Source organism: Oryctolagus cuniculus, chromosome 7 (assembly GCF_964237555.1).
Source record: "Oryctolagus cuniculus chromosome 7, mOryCun1.1, whole genome shotgun sequence".
Lineage (NCBI taxonomy): Eukaryota > Metazoa > Chordata > Mammalia > Lagomorpha > Leporidae > Oryctolagus > Oryctolagus cuniculus.
In genome coordinates this window covers 71,185,977-71,211,276 of record NC_091438.1, presented here as the reverse complement: position 1 = coordinate 71,211,276, position 25,300 = coordinate 71,185,977, and the positions used below count along the sequence as shown (strand labels likewise).

Sequence of the window (25,300 nt, the reverse complement as noted above, 5' to 3'; positions counted from 1 at the left end):
TTAATTGTGACATAAAGAGGAAGATGCCTCAAGAAATGCACAGGATTCAGGGATAGATAAGACAGGTAAATGAAGAAAATGTCTTCAATAGTGGAGTGAAATTAACAATGAAATACAGAAAGAAGAATCAAATATATCAGTATAGGGGAGGGAGGGAGCATTCAAATGGTATTTCAATTAGCAGCTAAAAATAAAAGATTAAATGTCATTGCATAAAATTTAAAGTCTTTTTATAGATTTGTAGTGAATGGACTTTATCATACAAATATTCCTATAGGATGTGAAGATCAAGTCAGCTTTTTAAGAAGTGTATTGAAAGCAGTAACTTGCATGTTTAACCATCTCCCATTTTGTTGGTACTGCAACTTGAGAACATGGTACTTATCAGAAATGACAATGGAACATATTTTAATAAAACAATTTATTTCATAAAGAAATGCAATGAGCTGGAAAGAACAATACCATTAAAAAAAGTTTCCTTTCTTCAGAAATTTCACTCCCTGAGACCATGTTGTAAAAGGCATGCATTATTAAAAAGCTGTTACCTCACTGAGGTAACATGCCAAGGTCATGTGTAGAGATTGAGTCTTGATTTATACACAAAGGCATACATTTTTGAGAATAAACTATGGCACATACTACTCACACAAAAATGCATTTATAAGTTAGAAATTACTTTCTCTTGAGTGTATTCCCCAAAAGTTACTTTAAAGAAGTGTTATTAAACTCTTTTAGGGCAGCAAAAATCGCCCTTAGGGTCAACAACTAAGAAGTAACTCAGAAATTATTCTTTTGGAAAAGATGTTTTGAAAAAGGAACATCAGGTAATTGGACTTCCATTGCTTCTGATTAAAAGCTTCACCAAACAAGAACCACAATTACTCCCTGAATTGTATGAAAGAGAATTCACATGTGTAAGGCACATCTGGAGCTTATTTTTATGTCTGTGTCATCTGATAGTTATGAAGATTCATTTGAAAGTGTTATTCCTGGCATGAAGGCTATTAGCAGCTACGTGTCACTATGTAAGTCATGCTTATTACAGAAACTACTGTAATTTAAAGTTGAGGTTATTCTTTCTCTAAAAATTGACTTCATGTTGCAGATACTAACAATGAATTTTATACATCAAAAAGTGCCACATCTGACTTAAGGCAAATACTTCTGGCTACTGTGTGGGAATTTTAAAATGTTTTAGGTTTAAAACATAGTGGACATACCATGATAGTTTTCAACAGAAAATATTGCCAACTGACCTACTAAACTGGGGGCCATGGTTTTAAAATTTCTAATATAAATTTGTAGGGAAAAAATGGTGTTGTCAGCTTTTACTGTGAGCTACCAACTTTACCCAGCCAGAAACCTTCGTATTTAAGTTGGTGGGAAAGACATTGCTCACTGAGGCAAGAGGGTTCTTATTCAACCTCCACCAACTCCACAGTTTCCTCCACAGCTCATACATTGCCAGATCTTCTTCCCTCGCCTCTTGGCGGCCAACAGCAGCCTGCATCTCCCGTTTAGAAAGGGCCCTTTTCACTTCACAGCTATGCCCATTGATAGGTGGCATTTCTGAACAACAATTTTATCAACTCTATCATGATCATCAAAAGTCACAAAAGCCAATCCTCTTTCTTTTATCCACTCTGCCTGTCTTCCATAACTTCCACGGTTTCAGTCTTGTCACTTCTCAAAGTAGTCTCTCAAATAATGCTCCTCTTAATCTTCTTTAATAATACCAATAAAAGTTTTCTCCACCAGATGGGCACTAGGCTTTACTGGATGCTCTCTAGAAACTGCTCTCTTCGGTTGCACAACACGCCCAGCAGCCTTGTGTGGTCGAGCACACACTGCTGCATCTACCTCTTCAACACGAGTAAGTCACCAAACCGAAGCCCCCGAAACGTTTTCTTTGAGGGTCTTTTATTACCGCACAATCTGTGTGCCCCATTTCTCAAAACGTCCCCTCAAACTATCATCTGTGTTTTCAAAGCTCATACCGCCAATAAACAGCTTCCTCACTTGCTCTGGCTCCTTTGGATCATGGCTCTCGTTCCCCTGCCTACAGCAGTCACGGCCCTAATTGGTCTGGGGACGACCCTCCATGATTTACCTCCATTTTGAGGCCAGACCAAATTTAAAGTCTTGATAACAGTGAGAGCAGTTAGAGTGAGGCCAAGGATCTTGGAAGTGCATTTGTTTTGTTTTGTTGGTGGTAAATCATACCATATACTTCCTTTCTTCATACTACTTATATGTGACATCTTCAAATTGAAGAATGGGTATCCTGCTGGATATACGAAGACTTCTTTTTACAAAGTAATTTTAAAAAACATCCTTTCCAAGTCTCTAATTGTCATATAAACTCTTTCCTAAAGTTGGGTTGCGTGAGAAAATGCTGTTCTCTTTTCTCTCTGCTCATTGCAAACAATTTTCTCTTATGTTATACCAACTTTTACAGCCACTTTGAATTGTTGTGGTGTCAGGTCTCAAAATTCAATCTAGCATTTAGTATGTTGAAATTTGAACAACTGGCTTTAATGATTGATTTATCTTCCTCAAGTGGAAGTATACTGATCAAATTCATAATTGTAACTAATAATTTTTAACCATGAAAAGTTACCAATTTTTGTGTATAATTCTCAATTTTCTATTTATTTGTTCATTTGTCACATATTTTAAAGTATGTGGAAAAGCACTTAAAGCAGATTTTACATGAATGTATAAATTTTTATTTACTTAATGGGCAACTCCAAATATAATTAATATCTCATTTTTTAGTTAATTTTACTCCAGTATCACATAAATTGTACTTGATAAAAAAAGTGATATTTTTAAAAAAAAAATGACTTATATACTTATTTGAAACTCAGGGTTTCAGAAAGAGGAGGAGAGACACAGAGACATCTTCTCTCTGCTGTTTTACTCTTCAAATGGCTGCAACTACCAGGGCTGGACCAGACCAAAAGGTAGGAGCCAGGAGCTTCTTCCAGGTCTCCCATGTGCATTGCAGGTACCCAAGCACTTGAGCAATCTTCCACTAGTTGCCCAAGCCATTGGCAGGGAGTTGGCTTGGAAGTAGAGCAGCTAGGACACAAACTGGTGCCCATATGGGATGCTGGCATTTCAGGCAGCAACTAAACTAATTATGCCACAATTCTAGCCCAACAAAGTGATTCTAACTAAGTAAGATAAGTTAGTCTCCTTTGATATGTTTTGGTAATGTCTTTTTGGTATACTTCTAAAAATATGGGGAAGCAAATGACCCACAATACATAATTAACAGATTCATTTTCAATACAGACAGAATACTTGCCATTTCTATTTCTGCAGTTTTTTAGATTTTTACTTATTTATTTGAAAGGTAGAGTTACTGACAGAGAGAGGTAGTGACAGAGAGAAAGGTCTTCCATCTACTGGGTCACGCCAAATGACTGCAATGGCTGAGCCAATCTGAAGCTAGGACCCAGGAGCTTCCCCTGGGTCTCCCACATGCATGCAGGGGCCCAAGCAATTAGGCCATTTTCTACTGCTTTCTCAGGCCATAAACAAAGAGCTGGACAGGAAGAGGAGTGGCTGGGACACAACCAGTGCCCATTTGGGATGCTAGTGCAGCAGGCAGCGCCACAGGCAGAGGTTTAGCCTACTATGCCACAGCACTGGTCCCTTCTACATAAATTTTAAAAGCAGATTACCAAATTGTTCAAAGAAATGCTTTGGGGTTTTTATTGGGCCTTCCTTGATTATAGGTGAGCTCAAGGGAATTAACAATTTTGTATTATTGAGTGTTCTGCTTTGTAAACATGGTTATGTTCTCCTATTATTAAGGCTTTTATTACTGTAGAGGTCTTGCAAAATTTCAGGTTAATTCCTAGGAACTGTTTAATGCTTTTTTATCATTGTAAATTAATATAGCAGTATCAGTTTCTTTTGGCTGTTTTTGGATTGTTCACAAGGAGACCTCAAATGTTTGTTAAAAAATGAAACTAAAACACCATGAGAATTTTCTGTGAATTTTTTGAAGCTCACTTGTACTATTTTCCTCCATATATTTTCAAATTTTAATAATCTTCTGTAAATAGGATACAATTAATTTTTAAATCCTGTGTATTAATTCTTGCATTGTAACTAAACAGCCAATTTAAAGTCATGAAATTATAAATATAATTACGCATTATACACATTATGCATATTACCTATTTTTTAACATAACTTTTTATGCGGAACTATACAGCTTTACTGTTATAACCTTCATAGACTTCATAATTACCACTTTAGGAACATGGTGATTCTTTCCACTGTGCCTGCCCTCCCACCCATATTCCCACCCCTCTTCCTCCTCCCTCTTATATATTTTCTTCCATTTTATGTACTTTTTATTTTTCTACTTGTTGTATTCTAACTTCTCTTTTTTCCTCCTACCACACAATGCAAAGGCCTTAGAGTATTCTAGAACTATTTGACTTTCTCTTGACTTTCCTGTTATCTTTAACATGTTTCTTATTTTACTTTTTATTTTTACTTCACTTGAAAGTTAGAAAGACAGAGAAAGAGCGAGATAATCCATCTGCTCATTAATTCTCCAAGTTGTTGTCTACAACTGGAGCTGGGCTGGGCCAATGGCTTGTGCTCAGAACCTAATCTGGGTATCCCACAAGGGTGGCAGGGACCCAAACGCTACAGCCATTATCTGCTGCCTCCCAGGGTGTTCATTAGCAGGAAGCTGGAATCAGAAGCAGAGCCAGCACTCAGACCAGGCACTCTGCTGGTACCTCATGCACTCATGCAGCATCTTACTGTGGAGCCACTCACTCCTGCTATCTTTTCTTTCCCATCTTTACACTTTTCTCAGGATCTAATCTCCTACTAAATTTATCTTTTAAATTCTTTTTTATATAAAGATTTATTTATCTATTTGAAAGACAGAGTTGTTTCAGAGAGGCAGAGGCAGAGAGAGAGAAAGAGAAAGAGGTCTTCCACCCGCTGCTTCACTCCCCAGAAGGCCGCAATTGTTGGAGCAGCACCGATCTGAAGCCAGGAACCAGGAGCTTCTTTGGGGTCTCCCATGTGGGTGCAGGGGCCCAAGGACCTGGCCATCTTCTACTGCTTTCCCAAGCCATAGCAGAGAGCTGGATGGGAAGTGGAGCAGCCAGGACTCGAACAAGCGCCCATGTGGGATACTGGCCCTGCAGGCACCAACATTATACACTGCACCACAGCTCTGGCTGCTTTTCAAATTTCCAAACCTGGTTTCCTTTGGGAAAAAAAGTTAAGTTTGGCTTTTATCTCTATGAATATAAATGTTTGTTTTATCCCAATATCTATCTGATAAATCTAGTATCTGGAATTCCTTTGAATATGTTCCTGTCTCTTGCTTCAGCTAATTTTGGCAGAATCATAATCATCTCATTATGTGTCTTATAATTTTGAATTATTTGCTGGCCAAACTTATCTGAAAAATTATCTTTAGATAAAGTTTGTGACTTAGTGCTTTTATTTTCTTCAGGGAGGAGTTTGGTTGTTTGCTTCCAGTTGCCTGTGGGCACCCATAGGAAAGGGTCCAGAAACTAGGGTTCTTTGAGCTTCTTAGATGATCGATCCCCAGAGTAATATTTACAAACTGATCCAGAATTCAACCTGTGAGATATTTGCTCCAAATAAGAGTATGTTAAGCTTGGTTTCTTCCTTGTCAGTTATAGAACTCAGACTGAGCTGCCCATCTCCAAAAGTCAGCCTCAGAGCACACTACCTCTTGTCCGTTTGCTGCAGCAATCCCACTAGCAAGCCTAGTGATCCTAATAAGTCACCTCCTCTCTGTAGGCAAGTCCCCTGGTGTTAAGCCACAGTTCACCTCTTTGTGATGCTACACTCTCCCTAGTCTAAAATCGGTTATTCCTTATTAACTTGTCAGGTGCTCTCATGCTATTAAGATGATTATCACCATGTTCCTACAGTTGTAATTATGAAACATATGAGGTTTCTGGGGAAAATAAAAGAAATAAAATAAAATTCCAAAAGAGATGATTATCTTTTAAAATAAATAGTTTTGAATACGTATTATATTTATTGAAAGATAAGAAGAGAGAGTGACAGACAGAGAGAGGAACTCTCATTGCTAGTTCAATCTCCAAATGCCCACATTGTCTGCTAGGCTGGGTGGGCCAGGTTGAAGTTGGTAATTGGAAAGGAAATGCAGTCCAGGTATGACTTGTGGGAGACCAGGCCCAGTCTCTTGAGCAAGTGCCTACTGCCTCCTACAAGGCATATTAGCAGTAAGATGGAATAGGAAGTACAGTGAGATGCAAGCCCAGACACTCGACATGAGGTGTGGGCATTCCAAGCTGCATTTTAACCATTATCTCAAACATCCACCCAGAGGGGAGATTTTCTATGTTGTGTGTAGGTTTTTTTTTTTTTCCTTCTGCTCAAAACTGTTGATCTGAATCACTTAAATTGCCATGTAAAACACATATCTTTTTTATTTATATTATTAATGGATACAGGTAGGCATTAAATAACAATGGTATTTTAATGCTGCTAGACCTATTTTTAAAAGTAATTTAAAGAGATTTATGTAATATCAGTATTTACAATATATCAAATATTTATAATCATTTAAATGTGTCTTAAAATCCACGATACTAATATAAAATGTTCAATGAAAAGTATTTTTAAGTATTTTTAAAAGGGGCATATGAGAAAAAGCTTTGAAGACTACCCATCTGTTTTCTAAGTATTTGATTTCACGTGAATTCTATTGATGTAGTAGTGTGATCTTGCTGAGAATAGGAGCTGTGCTCCTTTCCCTCTGCAACTCTCAGTGCCCATGCAGTACCTTATATAGAGCAGTCTCTCAATAGATATATAAACATTATAAATAAATAATTTTTGTCTTATCCCAAATTTAATTACATACACATAGATATACACCAGCATCTAGCTACCTCTTTCTTATATGTGCATGTAAATTTACATATGCATATGTACATATGCAAGCATATATAAATATTCATGGTATATACTTTTTGAAATCATGTTATGTGATTACGGTAATGAGTAATGGATCAACAATGGAAAAATTTTTTCCATTAAAATTTTTCCATTAAATTAAATTAAATTTCTTTTTAATCCATATGAAAGTTGGTTTCAATGTTCAAATGACATGAATATCATGGTTCCATCTGTTTTTCCTGAAATGCTAGCTAATGTACTCTGATTTGCATTCTGTTTTAAATATCTTTCAAAGAACTTAGCACAGATTGAACAAATGAAAGATACTTGTGTCATGTGAATTTTGTTATTTTATGACATTTTAAGGTTTAAATTTTCTATGAATAATAGTTGCAAAGACAAATGGATGTCAGAACTGTAAATTAAACATATTGCAAAGTTAAATATTGAAAAGATATTGTGATGTATCTTATGCGTATTAGACTGTTTCTAATTTTTGTCCACTATATTTTAGAAGTACACTTTAAATTCTTATTGTGCTTTGCTCATTTTTCTCTGTAGGATAGGAATTGTCTTAGAAATCCTCTGTGCTCAATGAGTGCACGCCGATAGAGTGGGGCAATACAGAGACAAGAATTAGATACTGTGGTCGGGTAGATTGTTGGTCAAGAACTCAGCCACGAGAGAGATTAGAGACCCACTGCATATGAGGAAAATATTGGGATATACTCTGGGGACAGTAAGATTGGTCATGTGAGTTCAGAATAAGCTCAGAATCAGGACAGAAGGAGTAAGGGAAATTGAACAAGCTGAGTTTGACCAGAAGGTTAACATTCACTAACCCAGGCTCTAAAGGGGTTAAAATCTCTAAGGGCTGATTCGTTTCTCAAAAAGTTCAGTCCATGTCCAATGCCAGAGGAGAAAAAATTGGAAAACCTCATTTTTCCTGTGGCACTTTGGCTCCATTAGCTGCCACAACCTGGTCCTCCATGGTCCAATGTAAGTTAGCCCAAGGCTGCTGGGAATTTCTGATTGACTTGGAATGCTGCACAGGCTCTTTCAACACCTGCTATGAATTACCAGGTCAAAGACCTCTCATTTCATTATCTTACGCTCATTCACTGTTGCTCAAAGCACAAAACTATGTCAGTCTAGCCAGATATAGAGGTCCTTCCAAGATTACTTCTCTCATTGCCTGGAATGAGCTTGCAATTTATCTTCATAAAATTAAAATTTACCTTGTCTAACAGAAGCTTCTCCCCAGGGTGAGGTTATTTGTGTGTGTGTGTATGTGTGATGCAAGAATCCCTTTCTAAATTGAAGAAAAGCTCAATTTTTCAAAATGTGAATTAAGCCAACACTTGTTTCTTGATTTTTTACATTTTGGGTGTTCTACTTGTCTTTATTCGGGCAGCACTTCACAGGTGCTAGCCCATCACATAACTAACATAATTCACTAATCAAAATCTGCCAGCTTCAGCTGATGCCAATGAGCTGGGCACACAGCAAGTTGTATTTGCCTGCAAGTCACAAGAAAGCTCCAGAATCACAGTCGAAGAGGAGTTGATGGACAGCCTTGTCATTACCACTGCCTTCAAGGTGTGGGTGGCACCAAAGTATGCAGTGGTGAGTAACTTGTGTGAATGCTTAATTTGTAATCTATCGCAATACAGCTCAGAATGATCATGTGTTAGAACTGTAGCTTGAAATCAGTTAGATACTGATTGTTAACACCTCTTACTTTACTCCCACATAAAAGTTCTCCCAACATAAACACTCTAATTCTAACTTCTGTACTTTATTCCTCAACGTATTTACTTATTTTTCAATTTTAGAAGCAGGAAGACAGAGAGGGAGACGCAGAGGGAGAGGGAGAAGCAATTGAGATTTATTGTATCCATGGTGCACTCCTCAAATGCCCACAGTGGCCTAGTGATTAAACTTCTGAGTCAGGAACTCAATCCAGGTTTCCCATGTGGGTGGCAGGAGCCCAGTCATTTCATCCATTACATTGCCTCCCAGGAGCTGCATTAGCAGGAAATTACAGTCAAGAGTGGAGCCAGGAATTGAACTCAGGCACTCCAGTGTGGACACAGGCATCTTAACCAGCATATTAACCACTAAACATTCTTTCTTTGCACTTTACAATGTATATATTATGTAGAGATTTTTGGTTGTAAGTGCCAAGAGCTCAAATCAAAGGGACTTAGGCAAAAATGGCTGGAGGAGGAGGTGACACCCAACTCATGCAGCTGAACCTCAGAGAAGGTCATGATGCAGCTCTCCTTGTGGATAACTGAATTCAAGGACTAAAGCCTCTCAGGAATCCCATGTTTCTCATCACTCCTTCCCTATGTTTACTCTCTTCTGCTATCGTATAAGACTTTCTTAGGTGACTGAGGAAATATGAACCACATGTACTTTAGAACTTAGACATGTTTAGTCCTGCCAACAAAATAGGAAGGATGCTCTTCACTCTTGAGTTAGCGAGAAACTCCAGGAATGCTCTGACAGGTTCCTGTTGATTTTATGGACATCTATTGACAAATCTCCATGGCTAGAGAATATAAGGTGTCATACAGGACAGGCCTCACTTCAGTTGCGTGCTCACTCTATAACTAGGAAGGTGAAATCAACAGAAAACGCCAATGGAGACTTATTACCTAGTTTTTGGAGAGGTCCATGCAGACCAGAGCAGCAGAAGTTTCTGATACCTGGAATCCATCAAAAATTAAAAATCTTATAAAAGAATACTTCATTGAATTATAAATTAATAATAATTCAAGGTAAAGGGTGAATCAATCAATCAGGATTTTAGAATTTAAGTAACATCTCCATATTTACAGAGACAGAATGGCGGAAACTCTTGTCAATTATTTTTTTTCTTTTTTTTAACTTTTATTTAATGAATATAAATTTACAAAGTACAGAGTATGGATTACAATGGCTTCCCCCCCCCCATAACGTCCCTCCCACCCGCAACCCTCTCCTTTCCCACTCCCTCTCCCCTTCCATTCACATCAAGATTCATTTTCGATTCTCTTTATATACAGAAGATCACCTGTGTGAAATCTATTTGTACTACTTCTGTACATCAAACTCCAATACAAAAGTAGCCATTTTGCAAATACAGTGAACAAATCTATACCAATGCAGAAACCAAAAGGATACAGCTGTTTTAAATGTATACGTTTCAAGGATATTGTATATTATTGTGAAACAGAAATAAACTATCATTCTACGTGTTTTATTTTAACTTTTGAAGTGCTTACTTTTAGGAACGACCTTAAATAATTTTAGGAATGACCTCACCTTAGCCTTTTGTAAGGGCTTCTGTCGCTCCCCCTCTTCGTGGAGGAGCGACACAGGACCCTGCGCTGTTCTTTTGTCTGCTCGGCCCTTCCCGGGTTTGCTGCTGGTTCTTCCCGGGTTGGCTACCGTCCCTTCCACCTCCGTGGAGGGGCGGTTCCCCCTGCCACTTTCCCCACTTCCGCGGGGGAGTGGCACACCGCCGGCCGGCTCTCTCGGGGGCTGCTCAGATGTTCCTCAGGTGTTCCCCTTAGATGTTCCTGGTGCATGTTGTCTCTCTCCTCCTTTATAGTCCTCTTCCACCAATCCCAACTCTGCTACCCACACGCCGAGTACGCTGCTCTCCTCCAATCAGGAGCAGGATCAGCTCCTGCAGGTCATCACTCAAGTTGGTGAGAGGCAGCTGCGTAGAAGTTGTTACTCCCTTCTCAGCGCCATATTGTGGGAGAGCAGATGCATAGAATAAGTCTTAATTCCAGTAACAGTCTAGTCCGAGTTGCTCCCCACAGGCTTCTGAAATATATCACCTGACCAAAGGTCAAGAACTACTGTTTTGTGTCATGTTATGCTGTTTTTCATATCCAGGAAGTTGTTTCCTTTTATTAATTCATTCTAAAATCATTTGGACTCCCCTGATTTTTCTTGTTTTTGGTAATGAAACATAATGATTATCATCATGAGACTCAAATTAGGAAAATATATGAGAACTTGTGCTTCAGGGGCACAACAAATAAAACACACTATTGGGGCCAGCACTGTGGTGTAGCAGGTAAAGCTGCCTCCTGCAGCTTCAGCATCCCATATGGACACCAGCTCAAGTCCCAGCTGTTCCACTTCTGATCCAGCTCTCTGCTGTGGCCTGGGAAAGCAGTATCCTTGGGCCCCTGAACCCATGTGGGAGACCTGGAAGAAGCTCCTGGATCCTGGCTTCAGATCAGTCCAGCTCCAGTCATTGTAGCCATTTGGGGAGTGAACCAGCAGATGGAAGCTATCTCTCTCTCTCTCTGCTTCTGACTCTGTGTAATTCTACTTTTCAAATAAATAAATAAATAAATATTAAAAAAAGAAATTGTGCTTCAGTTTCTCTTTATTTATTTATATCAAAAGGCAAAGAGATAGCAATAAACAGAGAAACAAAGATTCCCCATCTGCTGGTTCTCTCCCCCAAATGCTCACGATGGCTAGGACTGGCCCTGGGGGGAAGCCAAAAGCTCAGAACTCAATCCTGGTTGGCAGGGACCCCACCACATCAACTGTATTGCCAACTCCCAAGGTGCACATTCTAACTATTCTGAAACACATAACAAATCATTATTAACTATAGCCATCTTCCTGTGCTAAAGAACACTAGAAATTATTCTTCTTGTCTAACTACATTTGTGCCTGAAAACCAACCTCTTTCTACCCCTCTCACCCTTACCCTTTCTAGCTGCTATCAACTTCTAATCTCTCTGTTTCTATAAAATAATATTTTTAGCTTTCACAGATGAGTGAGAACAGGCAGCTCTGTTCTTTCTGTATCTGATTTATTTCACTTAACATAATGTCCTTTAGTTCCAACTTTGTCATTACAAATGACAGAATTTCATCTTTTCTGTGCCTGAATAGTATTCCATTGTGTATATATGTTCTATTTCCTTTATCCAATTATCCATCAATGAACACTTTGTTTGATTCCCTATCTGGACTAATATGAGTAGTACTTTAGTGAACACTAATTATAGACATCTTCATGTGCTGGCTTCATTTCCCTCAAAAATATAAGCAGGCATAGGATAGCTGGGTCATATAATAGATCTGCTTTTAGGGTTTTTTTTTTTTTTAAGATTCATTTATTTATTTCAAAGTCAGAGTTACACACAGAGAGAAGGAGAGGCAGAGAGAGAGAGAGAGAGAGGTCTTCCATCCACTGGTTCACTCCCCAAATGGCCGCCATGGCTGCAGCTGGGCCCATCCGAAACCAGGAGCCAGGAGCTTCTAGGTCTCCCATGCGGGTGCAAGGGCCCAAGGACTTAGGCCATCTTCCACTGCTTTCCCTGGCCACAGCAGAGAGCTGGACCAGAAGTGGATTAGCCGGGACTCAAAGCAGATCTCAAATGGGATGCTGGTCTGAAAGCAGCAGCTTTACCCACTACGCCATAGCACCAGTCCCTGCTTTTCATTGGTGAGGAAATTCCATGCTGTTCTCAAATGGTTGTCCTAATTTAAATTCACACTAACAGAGTATGAGACAGAGTTCTCCTTTCTTTGCACTTTTGCTTCCATTTGATATTGCTTGTCTTTTTTATAGTATCAATTCTAATTGCTGTGCAATAACATTTCATTATGATTTTAACTTAAATTTTCCAATTAATGATGTTCAGCATTTTTCACATACTTGTTGGCTATTTGCATCTTATTGTTTACAAAATGTCTATTCAGATCATTCCCCTAGTTTTCAATCACATATTTTTTATGTTGAATGTTTTAGTTTTTTTATATATTCTGGATATGAATCCCTTATCAGATGAACCATTTGCAATTGTTTTCTTTCTTTCATCAGGTTGTATCTTCATTCAGAATTTCCTTGCTTTAAAATAATCCAACTTGTCTATATTTGCTTTTGCTGCCTTGTTTTTGGAGTTTTATCCAAAAAAGTATTACCTCTTTTGTCATGCAGTGGTTTCCCTATGTTTTCTTCATTATGTGCTAAATTTAAGTCTTTCATTCATTTTGAGTTGGCTTTGTATATGATGATTGATACAGATCTAGTTTCGTTCTTCTACATATAGGTATTCAGTTTCTCTAGCACCATTTATTGAGGAGCTTCATTTCTCTATTGTATGTTTTTGATATCTTTGTTGGAAACCAGCTCACATTAGTTTCATGAGGTCATTTCTAGGTTCTATGTTCTGTCTATTGGTCTATATGCTAATTTTTATTCCAGTACGATGCTGTTTTCATTACTATAGCATTGTAATGTGTTTTGTAGTCAGTATTGTGATGCCTGGTGTCTTATTCTTTTGGCTCAAGATTTCTTTAGCTATTCAAAGTTTCTTATAGTTCCATATGAATTTTAGGGTTTATAAAATTTTCTGTCAAAATTGCCCTTGGAGAGGCAGTGTTGTGGCATAACAGGTTAAGCCACTGCTTGTCACAACAGCATTCCATAGGGGCACTAGTTCGATGCATAGCTGCTCCGCTTTTAATCCTGGTCCCTGCTAATGGCCTGGGAGAGCAGCAGAGAATGGCCTGGAAAAGTAGCCGAGAATGTCCGAAGTTCTTGGGTCCCTGCCATCTATAGGGGAGTCCCGGATGAAACTCCTGGCACCTGGTTTTGACCTGGCCCAGCCGTGGCCATTGCAGCCATTTGGGGGAGTGAATAGATGATGGAAATTGCTCTCTTTCTCCCACTTTCTCTCATTCTCTGTCTCTATCTCTCTCTATAGATAGATAGATAGACAGACAGACAGACATATAAATAGGTAGATAAATCTTTAATGCTGATTTTCAAATAAATAAACAAATCTTTGAAAAGTCCTTGGTATTTTGATAGAGATTGCATTGAACCTATAAATTACTTTAGGCACTATAGCCAGCATTATCCTCACACCCAAACCAGGGTAACTTTTATCTTTTAGAAAGAATACTACTGACCAATATCCCTGATGAACACAGATGCAAAACTTCTCAACAAGATGAATGGCTGCAACACAGAGATAATAGCCATTGTTTCTAGCTGTACCCATAAGGAGAACTCCTGGGACTTGCTACTCTCTCAGTACCCCAGAAAGGGCACACCTGGGGCTGTGCCCCGTGCCCCTTGGACAGTACCATGCTCTGGAACCTAATGTCCAAATGATCTGTGCAGTGGGTCTCCAGGTGGCGGGGCTCTTTCATAGCTATTTGGTATATGGATGTGCAGAAAAAGTTCTGATGCTGTTTCTCTGCTCTCCCAGCTTGCAGCCTTCCTGGCATACTGTCAGCTACAGCTACAGCTAGAACTAGGATTGTTGCATCAGAAGCAACCTGCACTGAGATTCATGTGCAGAGCCTGCTAGCTTTGTGAGACCATCAGTACCTTGGAGAACAGCTGTTCTCCAATCCTAACACATTCCAATGTACTCCACAGTCCATCCACCTTTTCACTATGTCTCTGTGTTCTTGCTATGGGATTTCTGGATTCCAGACCTATCCATGGGATAGGGCTCAACAAAATTGTGTAAATCACCTTTTTCCATGCCTTGATAAGGAATCCCAGGGGATCACAGAGGACGAAAGTCAGATGTAGTGAGAAAATATGAAATTTTGTTTTGAAAAATAAGTTAGGTAAATCTTTTATGTATTTTACCTAACTGCTGTTAAGCAAATTCTGTGTTAGATTAAAAATTCAAAATGTGTTATCATTTAGTAAGTGCATGTCTTGTGATCTCTGTGTTAGTTGTTTTATGTTGGTTGCAGGTACAGAAAAAAGATTCTGGATAAATTAATGCAATACAAGGGTGAAAAAAGAAAGGAATGGAAGGGCATTTATCTGGAAGGGTATGGAGGAGATGCACAAAGAAATGAGAAGGGAAGAAAGAGAGAGAGAAGAGAGAGAGAGACGTAATTAAACTTCTGGAAGGAAAGGAAGCTAGGGACGTCCTGTGAATCAGAAGATCGGCATTAATCACCATTCTCTGTGCTTCTGCCATGAATCAACACTAATAATTTTCTTTCACTGACTCAAGATTCAAATTCCTGGGGAATAGAGTTCAATTGTTTGTCTTCATTTACAACCCCGCTTCAGCTATGAGAGAAGAACAGTTCATCCTGAAAATTCAAGAAGCTGCCATGTGAAGAAGGAAAGATGAGCCTGGACAGATACAAACAACAGATGCCCATCTCACTCATTTAACTTCTTCCATTCTAGCTTGAGACACAGAATCCTGAGATAAAATGTTCTTACCCACAGGCACATCCTCAATGAAGAAGCCAGAGACACAACACTACTTTCCATCTCCATTTCCTTTTCATTTCAGTAGTTCTCCTGCTTCACACATCTGCATATTCACTTCTCTCAAGTCTCTTCATTTTAGACAAATGCACTGAAATCTTACATTGTTCTCCTTACAATGCTGTGGAGTAGGCTGTGCCTGGGAAATGCACGGCTAAATTAAATACACTTTTTTATGACCTTAAGGATAAATGTCACGCAAACAACTTGAGGGTGACTAGTTGACAAGAAGCTCTAAAGTAGTTTGTGTTTGACTGTGGAAACCTCAAATTAATACATAGGACAAATGCTTCTTTCTTATCAAGGCTTCTGACATTTTTAATAATGATGTCAAAAGCATTTTCAGGCATATTTTTCCACGTTATTTGTGCTGTGAAGTTCTCTGTCTTGTGAAATGTCAGAGTGCTGCTTTTTCACAGGATGGTGTTTTTCATTTAAATGCACTGGAACAGAATTTCCACTGAAACTTTCTAGTTGCAAGGTACATTAAATTGTCTTTAATATCACCATTATTTTAAGGAGTTACAGCTACCATTCACAAAGCCAGATCCAACATCAAAGTTCTGCCCTTGGCCCAAACGTGGATTTACAAAGCTAAGATGGTCTGGAGTGTATTTTTAGTTCAAGAACATACCCTAGTAGCCTCAATGCTATAAACAGCTTGAAGGTCAACTCCCCCCAAAGCCATCCTTAACTACTATATTAGTCACCTCTTAATTACTACAATGAAAAGTCTGATGCAAGCTACTTATGAAGGAAATAAAGGCTTATTTAGCTCACAGTTTGGGAGGTTGAAATCCAATATTGGGAACCCCACGTGTTAGGCATCTGCAGTAATTCAGCAAGCCCAAGAAGTGGCACCACATATGTGAGCTACTGGACCCAACTCTGGCTTTTATTATAATCCTTCAGGGCTGGCTCTATAGTGCAGCAGGTAAAGGCCCCACCTGCAACACAGGCATCCCATTTGGGAGCCAGTTCATGTCCCTGTTGCTCTACTTCTGATCCAGCTTCCTGCTAATTGCCTGAAAAAGCAGCAGAAGATGACCCAAGTGTTTGGGTCCCTTCCACCCACGTGGGATAAGCAGATGAAGCTCCTGGCTCCTGGCTTTGTCTTGGCATAATGCTGGCTGTTGTGGCCATCTGAGGGAGTGAACCAGCAGATGGAGGATCTCCCTCTCTGTCTCTCCCTCTCTCCTTCTCTCTGTAACTCTGATTTTCAAATAAATAAATAAATCTTAAAGATAAAACCTCTTTCATGAAAAGTGCCTTCCAAGGACATTGTCTCTAGTGCTCTGAGGAGTTTCCACTACAGCCCCATCTCCTAAGGTTTCCATCACATACATTCTAAAAGTGCTAATCTAAAGATGAAAGTTTCATTCAACACATGAGCATTTGAGTGCCATTCAGTGTTAAAATTAACATCAAAACCATAGCAGCCATCAGACTGAAGAATTTTTTTTATTGTAGTTACAGCTGTGACATAATTGTTTCTTTATATCACAACATATAATTATATGTTTGTTAAGAGACAAAGTATGTATAAGTCTAAAATCACAGAGTTTTGGCTTGGCCTAGTCCTTTTGTGGGGCATTTGCGGAGTGAATAGCAGATAGTGCGCTCTCTCTTTCTCTCTCTCTCTCTCTCTCTCTCTCTCTCTCTTTCTCTGTGTGTGTGTGCAAGTATGTATCTGCCTTTAAAATAAATGAAAATGAATTAACTTATATTCTTTACATCTCAGTTTCACTAATGGTATATTTGTTGTAGTGCATACAATAATAGTTAATCTGAGTCAGAGTTTTTTTTTAATTTGTAAGATGTTCCTTTTTTAAAAAAATATGTTTTACTGAATACAAATTTCCTAAGTACAACTTTAGAAATACAGGTATTCTTCCCACCATACCAGCCCTCCCACCCACACTCACAACCCTCCTCCTTCCTCTCCCCTTCCCAGTCCAATACTCCATTAAGATTCATTTTCAATTAATTTTGTACACAGAAGACCAATCCTATACTAAGTAAAGATTTCAACAATTTGCACACACACACACACACACACACACTGTTTGAGAGCTAGTTTTACACTTAATTCTCATAATACACCTCATTGAGGACAGAGGTCCTGCATGAGGAGTTATTGTGCAGTGACTCCTGTTGTTAATTTAACAACTAACACTCTTATGTATGATGTCAGTGACCACCCAAGGCTCTTGACATGAACTTCCTAGGATATAGAAGAGTACACAAAGTCCATCAGTATTTGGAAAAGGCCACAAGCAAAGTGGGAGTTCTCTCCTCACTTTAGAGAAAAGTACATCCTTCTTTGATGGCCACTTCTTTCCCCTGGGGTCTCAATCATAGAGATCTTTCATGTAGGACATTTTTTGCCACAGTGTCTTGGCTTTCTATGCCTGACGTGCTTTCATCAACTTTTTAGCCAGACTAGGAAGCCTTAAGGGCTGATTCTGAGGTCAGTGTGTTGCTTAAAGTGATTATCATTCTATGAGTCTGCTGGGTAGACTGCTTCCCATGTTGGAACACTTTCTCCTTCTTAATTCTACCTATTATTATTACAAGGCACTTGATCCTAATTTTAGGATATATTTAACACCTAAACCTATCTATATGTTCACTTTAACACTTAATATGTTAACTTTAACAATTAAGATGGCATATTTTACCATCAAGCTTAAAGGGATTTGGAGTCCTATGACAAGTTTTTAAACTGTACTATTAGAAGTAAGTCCATAGGAATGTATGCAGAACTATACAGCTTTACAGTTACAAACTTCCTACTCCCTCTCTTATTCCCACTTTTATTTTTTACCAAGATCTATTTTCAGTTGACTTTATACACATATGATTAACTCCATGTTAAGTAAAGAATTGTGATTCTAAGGTCATGGATCTTGTGAGAATTAAATGTACAAAGCTCTTTAAAATTTAAAATATCCAGTCCAGCTCTCTGCTGTGGTCTGGGAAGGCAGTTGAGGATGACCCAAGTGCTTGGGCCCTGCACCCGCATGGGAGACTAGGAGGAAGCACCTGGCTCCTGGCTTCAGATTGGCACAGCGCGCCGGCAGTGGCGGCCACTTGGGGGGTGAATCAACCGAAAAAGGAGGACCTTTCTCTCTGTCTGTCTCTCTCTCACTGTCTAACTCTGGCTGTCAAAAAAAAAAAAAAAAAAACTTAAAAGTTATGCACCCATTTGTTCAGATTTGCTTATTATTTGGCAATCAAAGCATTAAACAATGACAATCTTAATTCTTAATATTATATTCATGATATTTGAGACTGTTCAGCTTTCTCATGGAGAAAAAGAATTCCAGGCATAAACCTTTATGTCATCCATCTGCAATTTCCACAAAGTGAGCAGAGACAGCAACAAGAGTGACTGAAGGGGCCAGGTTGTTGTTTTTTTTTTTGTTTTTTTTTTTGTTTGATTTATTTATTTGAAAGAGTTACACAGAGAGAGGAGAGGCAGAGAGAGGTCTTCTATCTGCTGGTTCACTCCCCTTTGGCCTCAATGGCCGGAGCTGCGCCGATCCAAAACCAGGAGCCAGAAGCTTCTTTTGGGTCTCCCACGTGGGTGCAGGGGCCCAAGGACCTGGGCTGACATCTACTGCTTTCCCAGGCCATAGCAGAGAGCTGGATTGGAAGTGGAGCAGCCGGGTCTTGAGCCAGCACCCGTATGGGATGCTGGCACTTCAGGCCAGGGTGTTAACCTGCTGCACCATAGCACCGGCCCCAGAAAGGGCCAGCTTTGTAAGTCAAGAGTTATAATCCTTTATCCAGTGCTCAATCCATTTCAAGATCTGACTTAAGTTATTTTCTAGTTTTTCTGGTTTATTGCTGGGCAACTGATGCCGAATTTCATCCTTGCACAACTCCATCGTTTCTTCATAAAGAACTTGAAAAATCTCACATTGAATATTGTCATTTAGTTTCTTCTCATGTAACCCCTTGTCTCCAGTCTTTGTTCAACACACGGGTATCTGTTCTCAGCACAAAAACTATATAAAACTAGTGTTCATGAAGAAATCACAGCCGTAGTAATCAACAATAGCTCCACCATCTCTCATTTGGTTATCTAACTCATTACTCTATCTTCATCTAAAATAGGACAATTATACTCTTCATCAAGGCTATCATATAATTCCCCTTCTTGAGCAAAATCACCCACATTAACATGTTTCAGTCCTGATCTTGATGCAAGTCCTTTGCCCAGTGTGGTTTTCCCAACCCCTGGCTTACTGGCCAGCAGAATGTTCTGCAGCAGCTTAGTCCTCCCGGCGCAGACTCCAGGTGCCTCCTCCTGCGCGTCCTACGCTCAAACCATTCACTTTCCACAGGCGTCATCAGCAAGTAGACTGTGCTGCAAACCCCAAGACTTGATAGGAAACTTCTATATGGAAGGGGTCAACTTTTAAAAAGAGGCACAAAGATGGGGAGAGTTCTCACCCTAGTCACTCGACAAATATTTACTGAGCACCTGCTCAGGAGAATATAAAGGATGGGGGGAAAATTCCTGCTTTTTGTGTGCTTGCTTTCTAGAAGAGACCACAAAGCAAAATCTCAGTAGCCAGACTGGACCAGGCTGAAGCCAAGAGCCTGGAACTCCACCTGGATTTCCTTCGTAGGTGGCAGGAACCCATCGTCTGCTGCCTTCCAGGGACATTAACAGGATGCTGTATTGAAAGCAGGGAACCAGCACTGCTGGCACTTGGATATGGGGTGCAGGCATCCTGAGCAGCAGCCTAACTCTGCACCACAGTTCTTGCCCTCAAACTTTTTTTTTCCTTAAACATTTATTTATTTATTTATTTGAAAGTCAGAGTTGCAGAGAGAAGGAGAGGCAGAGAGAGAGAGAAGTCTTCCATCCACTAGTTCACTCCCCATTTGGCCGCAACAGCCAGAGCTGCACCAATCCAAAGCCAGGAGGCAGGAGCTTCTTCCAGGTCTCCCACATGGGTGCAGGGGCCCAATGACTGGGCCCATCTTCTGCTGCTTTCCCAGGCCATAGCAGAGAGCTGGATTGGAAGAGGAGCAGCTGGAACTCGAACCGATGCCCATATGGGATGATGGCACTGCAGGCGACGGCTTTACCCGCTAAGCCACAGCGCCAGCCCAGCCCCACCCCCTCAGACTTTTGATCTCATGAATCAGTAGGAGTCTGGCATGAGGTCGCTGAAGTTCTGTTTTGCTCACAAAGAACTCTCTTTGTTACCCTGATTTGTCTCAGTTCACCTTTGAGTGAACAGTCGCTAGCATCACCACTGGACTTGTTTGGGAGACACAGCCTTCCAGTACTGTTGCAGACCGAGAATTAGAGGCAGGCTTTGAGGGGATAGTATTTGTTTGGGCAGAGGTAAGTAAGAATTGATCATATTCTTCAAAAAACTAATTTGCTGCTTGCAGGCTGACTATACCTGTTACACTCCTGTGGCTCAGGTGTCCTGTGGGTTTGCTGAGATCTGTATTACTGAAAAGCCTGTGGTTTGTCAAGTCTCCTACCATTTTTCTCTTTGAACTATTAACTTTTACTTATACAGGAGACCATAACATTATTACTTTGGATAAATGCCTTTCCATTAGCATGAAAGTTCTGATTATTCAGTTACAAAGATGGCCGTCTAGTTCAGAGGTTGACAGACTACAGCCTACGGTTCGAATCCAGCTGACTGGTTATTCTATGGCTCGCGGCTAAAAATTTTTGGTGTTTATATCTTTTAAAGATTGGGGGTGAGGGAAAGAGCATTTCCTAACACATGAAAACTGCAGAAATTCAAGTTTCCATTTCATAAATAAAATGTCATTAAAACACACAAAAAATTTTAAATATTTATTTTTATTTTATTTGAAAGGCAGACACACAAATACATGCTCACAAAGACACACACATACATAGATTTTCTACCTACTTGCTCACTCTCCAAATGTCCACAAAAGCTAGGACTAGGCTATGCCTCACTAGTCATCCAGAATTCAGATTGAGTCTCTCATGTGGGTTGCAGGGACCCAAGTACTTAATCCATCACCTGCTGACTTCAGGGGTGTGCAGTAGCAGACAGCTGGAATTGTGAATAGAGCCAACACTCAGGCCCAGGCACTCCAACATGGGATGTGGGTATCCCAAGCAGCATTCCAACTGCTGTGCCAAATATCCCCCTTCGAAGTATTTTTAACAGTGCTTTCTATGACTAATTTATTGTCTGCATCTTCTCTCTCCACCTTCATTAGCTTATTAATTCTTTGATACCAGGAACCATATCTATTATTTTTCCCAATGGTTGTCAGGTGGGAAAAAGTTTCTCCTATGTAATAAGGGATCAACAAAAGGTTTGTAGATTGAGTGTATAGAGGTAAATGGCTGAGACAGTTTTAAAATTCGCTAGGTGCTTTGATATATATTGTCCTAATTGAGCTACAGAACATTGCTGTCAGATAGTACCAGTATTTTCTTATTGTACATATTAGAAGACTGAAGCTTGGAGATATGGAGAGACTTGCTAGAGAGAAGAGCCCAAACACAACAAATCCTTGGATTGCACTCAAGTTTTCTGACTTCAGACTTCATGCAGTCTTCTGCTTCTCTTTTGTTTCTTTCTTTGTTCCATTTTAATCTATTTTAATGATAATTCACCCTGTTCACTTCAATGCATTGTTTTCAACATCAAAAGCTAATATGTAAGATATTATTTATTTAGTATTTAAATGAACTTATAAAGTAGCCTAATTGTTTTGTAAAGTGATATAAATCAGAAAAGTATCATTTTAAAAGATGGAGTGAAGGAAGAGGAATCTGGCCTGGGAATAAAGGGTTTACAAAGGAACAGGCTTTGAATTCTGAATCATTTCCTGGTCCCTGATGACATGGGCAGGTCAAGCTGGGCAGACCAGCAAGGGAGGGAAAGAGTTCCTTTATGAGATTTCAACACTGTCTTGAATTGCTGAGATGTGATCAGCATGCATTTTCGTTATGTTATCACATGTTTTCAGTGTATTACCAATGAAATTAAGGAGCCGCAATTTTATTCTTGTATGTAACCCCCATATATAGAAATGCTGAGTTTTCATGGTGATAAATTCTAACAAATTAGAAATGTTCTCACTTTTCTTTTTACCTCTATTATAAATGGAAAATTTTCTTGTGGCACCAAGAAAACTGAAAATGGAAGTACATTTGTTTACAAAATAACTTTGATAGTATTAAGAAGTATTTCTGATTAATTATGCAATAATTAGTAAATAGAATCATCCAATAATTACTGAACATATCAGATATGGATATGTACATCATTTAGTCTGTCTGAACCATCCATCTCTTCAACGAATATTTACTGACCACCAACTCTCTGCCAGGCACACTTCTCATTGCAAGATGATGAAAAGTGGTTGACCTTATGGAGTTTACATTCTAGTGGACAAGACAAACAATGAAAAAACTTGACAAAGAAATGCTTGATAAACTATCAAACAATGATAAGTTCTATGAAGAGAAATACAATAATGTAAAAGAATACAGAGTAATGGAGGCGTGGAGTCACGAATGTTATTTCAAGGATGTGTCAGAGAACATTCCCCAAGCATTTAAAATTTGAGCAGGAGTATGAATGAAGGTCTAAGTCAGATTAAGGTGGCAGTATAGAGTTTCTGGACCAAGGAACAATAATTATATACAAAGTTCCCTGGGCACTCAAAAGCTACCAGACACACTGAGGCACAAAGCAATGTCAACAAGATCCAAGAATTAGGCTAGATCATTGTGTTGAATTTCTTCCTCTTTTTAAAAACAGATTTATTTATTTACTTATTTATTTGAAAGGTTGAATCACAGAGAGAAGGACACACACACGCACACACACACAAACACAGACACTGAGAGAAAGATGGGGAGGGGAACTTCTACCTTTCCACTCTCCAAATGGCCACAACAAGCAGGGCTCTTGGGCCATCTCCAACTGCTTTCCCAGGATTATTAGCAGGGAATTAAATCACTGCAATACGGGATGCCAGTATCCCAAGTGACAGCTTGTGCTGTTTCACAATCCCAGCCCTCATCTTGGAGGGCTTCTAGGAAGAGATGGGGATTTGAATTTGCTGAATGGTGGGAACTCTCGGAAGGTTTAGGCAAAGAAATAACCCAACTGGATTTCCTTCTCAAAAGATAATTCTGGTTGCTGTGTAGAGAATAGTTTGTAGAATACTCAGAAGGTTATTGTGCTGGTCTAGGCAAGAGATAGCCGTGGTGTATGGGACGAGTCATCAGAAGATGACATAGCTCTCTTCTGATTACTTCTATCTTCTTAGGGAAACTACAGTTGAAGTCATTAGCTGAGAATGACATTTGAGATGTGAAAAAGCATGGATGAGAGAGTGCCCAGAATAAGGAACCAATACTGGGATTGTGGGATGGTGGTGTGGGCTTAAAGCTGTGCTCCTGAGTCTGACGTGAGACAACACAGTGTGGCTGTGTCTGCCTCCAGCCACTCTTCAGTTGTTCTGGTCAGAACAGAGTGCTGGGTTTTCCTGGTGTTAAGATTTTACCCCATGAGTATGGTGAATTGGGGGACAACAGAGAGATTACTCTGTGACCTCTGGAATGCAGGTGTGGCAGAGGAAAGTGAGGATATGAGGTAAGAATGGTGGTGAAACGTGCATTTGTGGGTCCCACAGCCTCCTTGCTGGCCAAGACCTACTGGAGCAGCAAGGAGGCAGCCAGCTGGAAAGTGGGTGGGGGATTGGCCATCCTGTGCTTGAAATAGAGACTTTGGGAGTGGCCTGCGGTGTGAGAGCGCAGAAATGGGTTATCTCCTCGAGTACAATATAACCTTGGTGTTTGCTAGGTGTTTCTCTCCTCCAGGCCACTGGAGATCTCTGGATTGTTAAAATCATCACCAAGTTGAAATCAGCCCTGTACACGACCCAAAAGGCAAATGACTTTATTGAGAATTTAAAGTCTGAAGACATGCTCTTTCTGCAGATAGGGCTGTAATAGTCACGGTATTCTGGGGGTGTCATAGTGAAGTGAGAACATGCTCTGACCTTTGGGCTCAGTGAGGATGCCCGCCCCCTGCGGGTTCCCACATCTGCCACTCTTCTGGCGGGGAACCCTCCCCATTCCCAGACAGCTGACAGGGAGCAATGATCACTGGGAGTCCCCCAGGCAGAGATCCTCAGGAGGGATGCCATTCCCGGGTGGCAGCCAGCTCTTATGATCTCACACCACGTCCTACTTTTCAGTATGCTAACCCTGTTTTAATTTCTCGCGGAAAGGGTTAGAATTTCTCGCTGTGGGGCAGCACGCTGGAGCTAATTCCTGCATTTGGCTCTTGGGAGTGACCCAGGAGGCTTCCCAGGAGCTGGAATAGGTGCTTTGGCTCCCTGGCCTTGCTGCTGCAAAAACCAAGGGTGCGTCCCCCTTTCCGATTCTTGACGTAAGCTCCGACAGCAGGGGAGCCTCGCCAGGACGTTGGAGAGCAGAGGAAGACCAGCAGGGAGAGGAAGCCATTGCAGCAACAGCTTGGAAGAGGGAGCTGGAGGTCTCTCGCCAGAAAAGCAGGAGGGGGCTAGAGCCTGAGCACGGGAAGACGCGGACCTGCCGGCTCCAGGAGCCGCTGGGTTGCTGCAAAGCGGGGCGGGGAGAAGGCGGGGGCGCTGCATGCAGCGCGCTGGCTCCAGCGGCGCCCGCGGGGAATGTGACATCAGCGGCGCCCGGCGCTTGCGGCTGGAGGAGGCGGCTCGCCTGGGCTGTGCTGTGCACACCTCGCCCGGGGGAGGACGCAGACTCAGGCAGGCGGCCGGGATGTCGGCGAAGGAGAGGCCAAAGGGGAAAGTGATCAAGGACAGCGTCACCCTCCTGCCCTGCTTTTATTTTGTGGAGGTAAGTTGGCCCGGCGCCTTTGGCGTAATGCAGATCCTACGGGAAGCTCGGGTGCGAATTCAGATCCTGGGCTGTGTGGAGAGCTCAGACAGTCCAGGGGGCGCGCCGCTGTCCCCAGATGCCCGACCCTCCCATTTCCCCCCAGGTTTCTCGGAAACTCCCCCGAGTGTGCCTGTAAACACCCG

General features: G+C 40.6%; 1 protein-coding gene and 1 pseudogene across 2 annotated transcripts in view; one reads left to right on the top strand and one right to left on the bottom strand.

The window, feature by feature from the left end:
* Window positions 1–18,950: 18,950 nt before the first annotated feature.
* LOC100356122 (adenylate kinase isoenzyme 6-like) lies at window positions 18,951–24,424 on the bottom strand (annotated as a pseudogene).
* Window positions 24,425–24,750: 326 nt separating this feature from the next.
* PLPPR4 (phospholipid phosphatase related 4) overlaps window positions 24,751–25,300 on the top strand; it is a 52,807-nt gene continuing 52,257 nt past the window's right edge. Inside the window, exon 1 of one of the 2 annotated variants that reach the window (XM_017346057.3) lies at window positions 24,751–25,115. In XM_017346057.3, the coding sequence (XP_017201546.1) occupies window positions 24,894–25,115 (222 nt within the window). In that variant the 5' untranslated portion in view covers window positions 24,751–24,893. The remainder of the gene's footprint in view (window positions 25,116–25,300) is intronic. The other variant, XM_002715841.5, reaches the window with a different exon arrangement.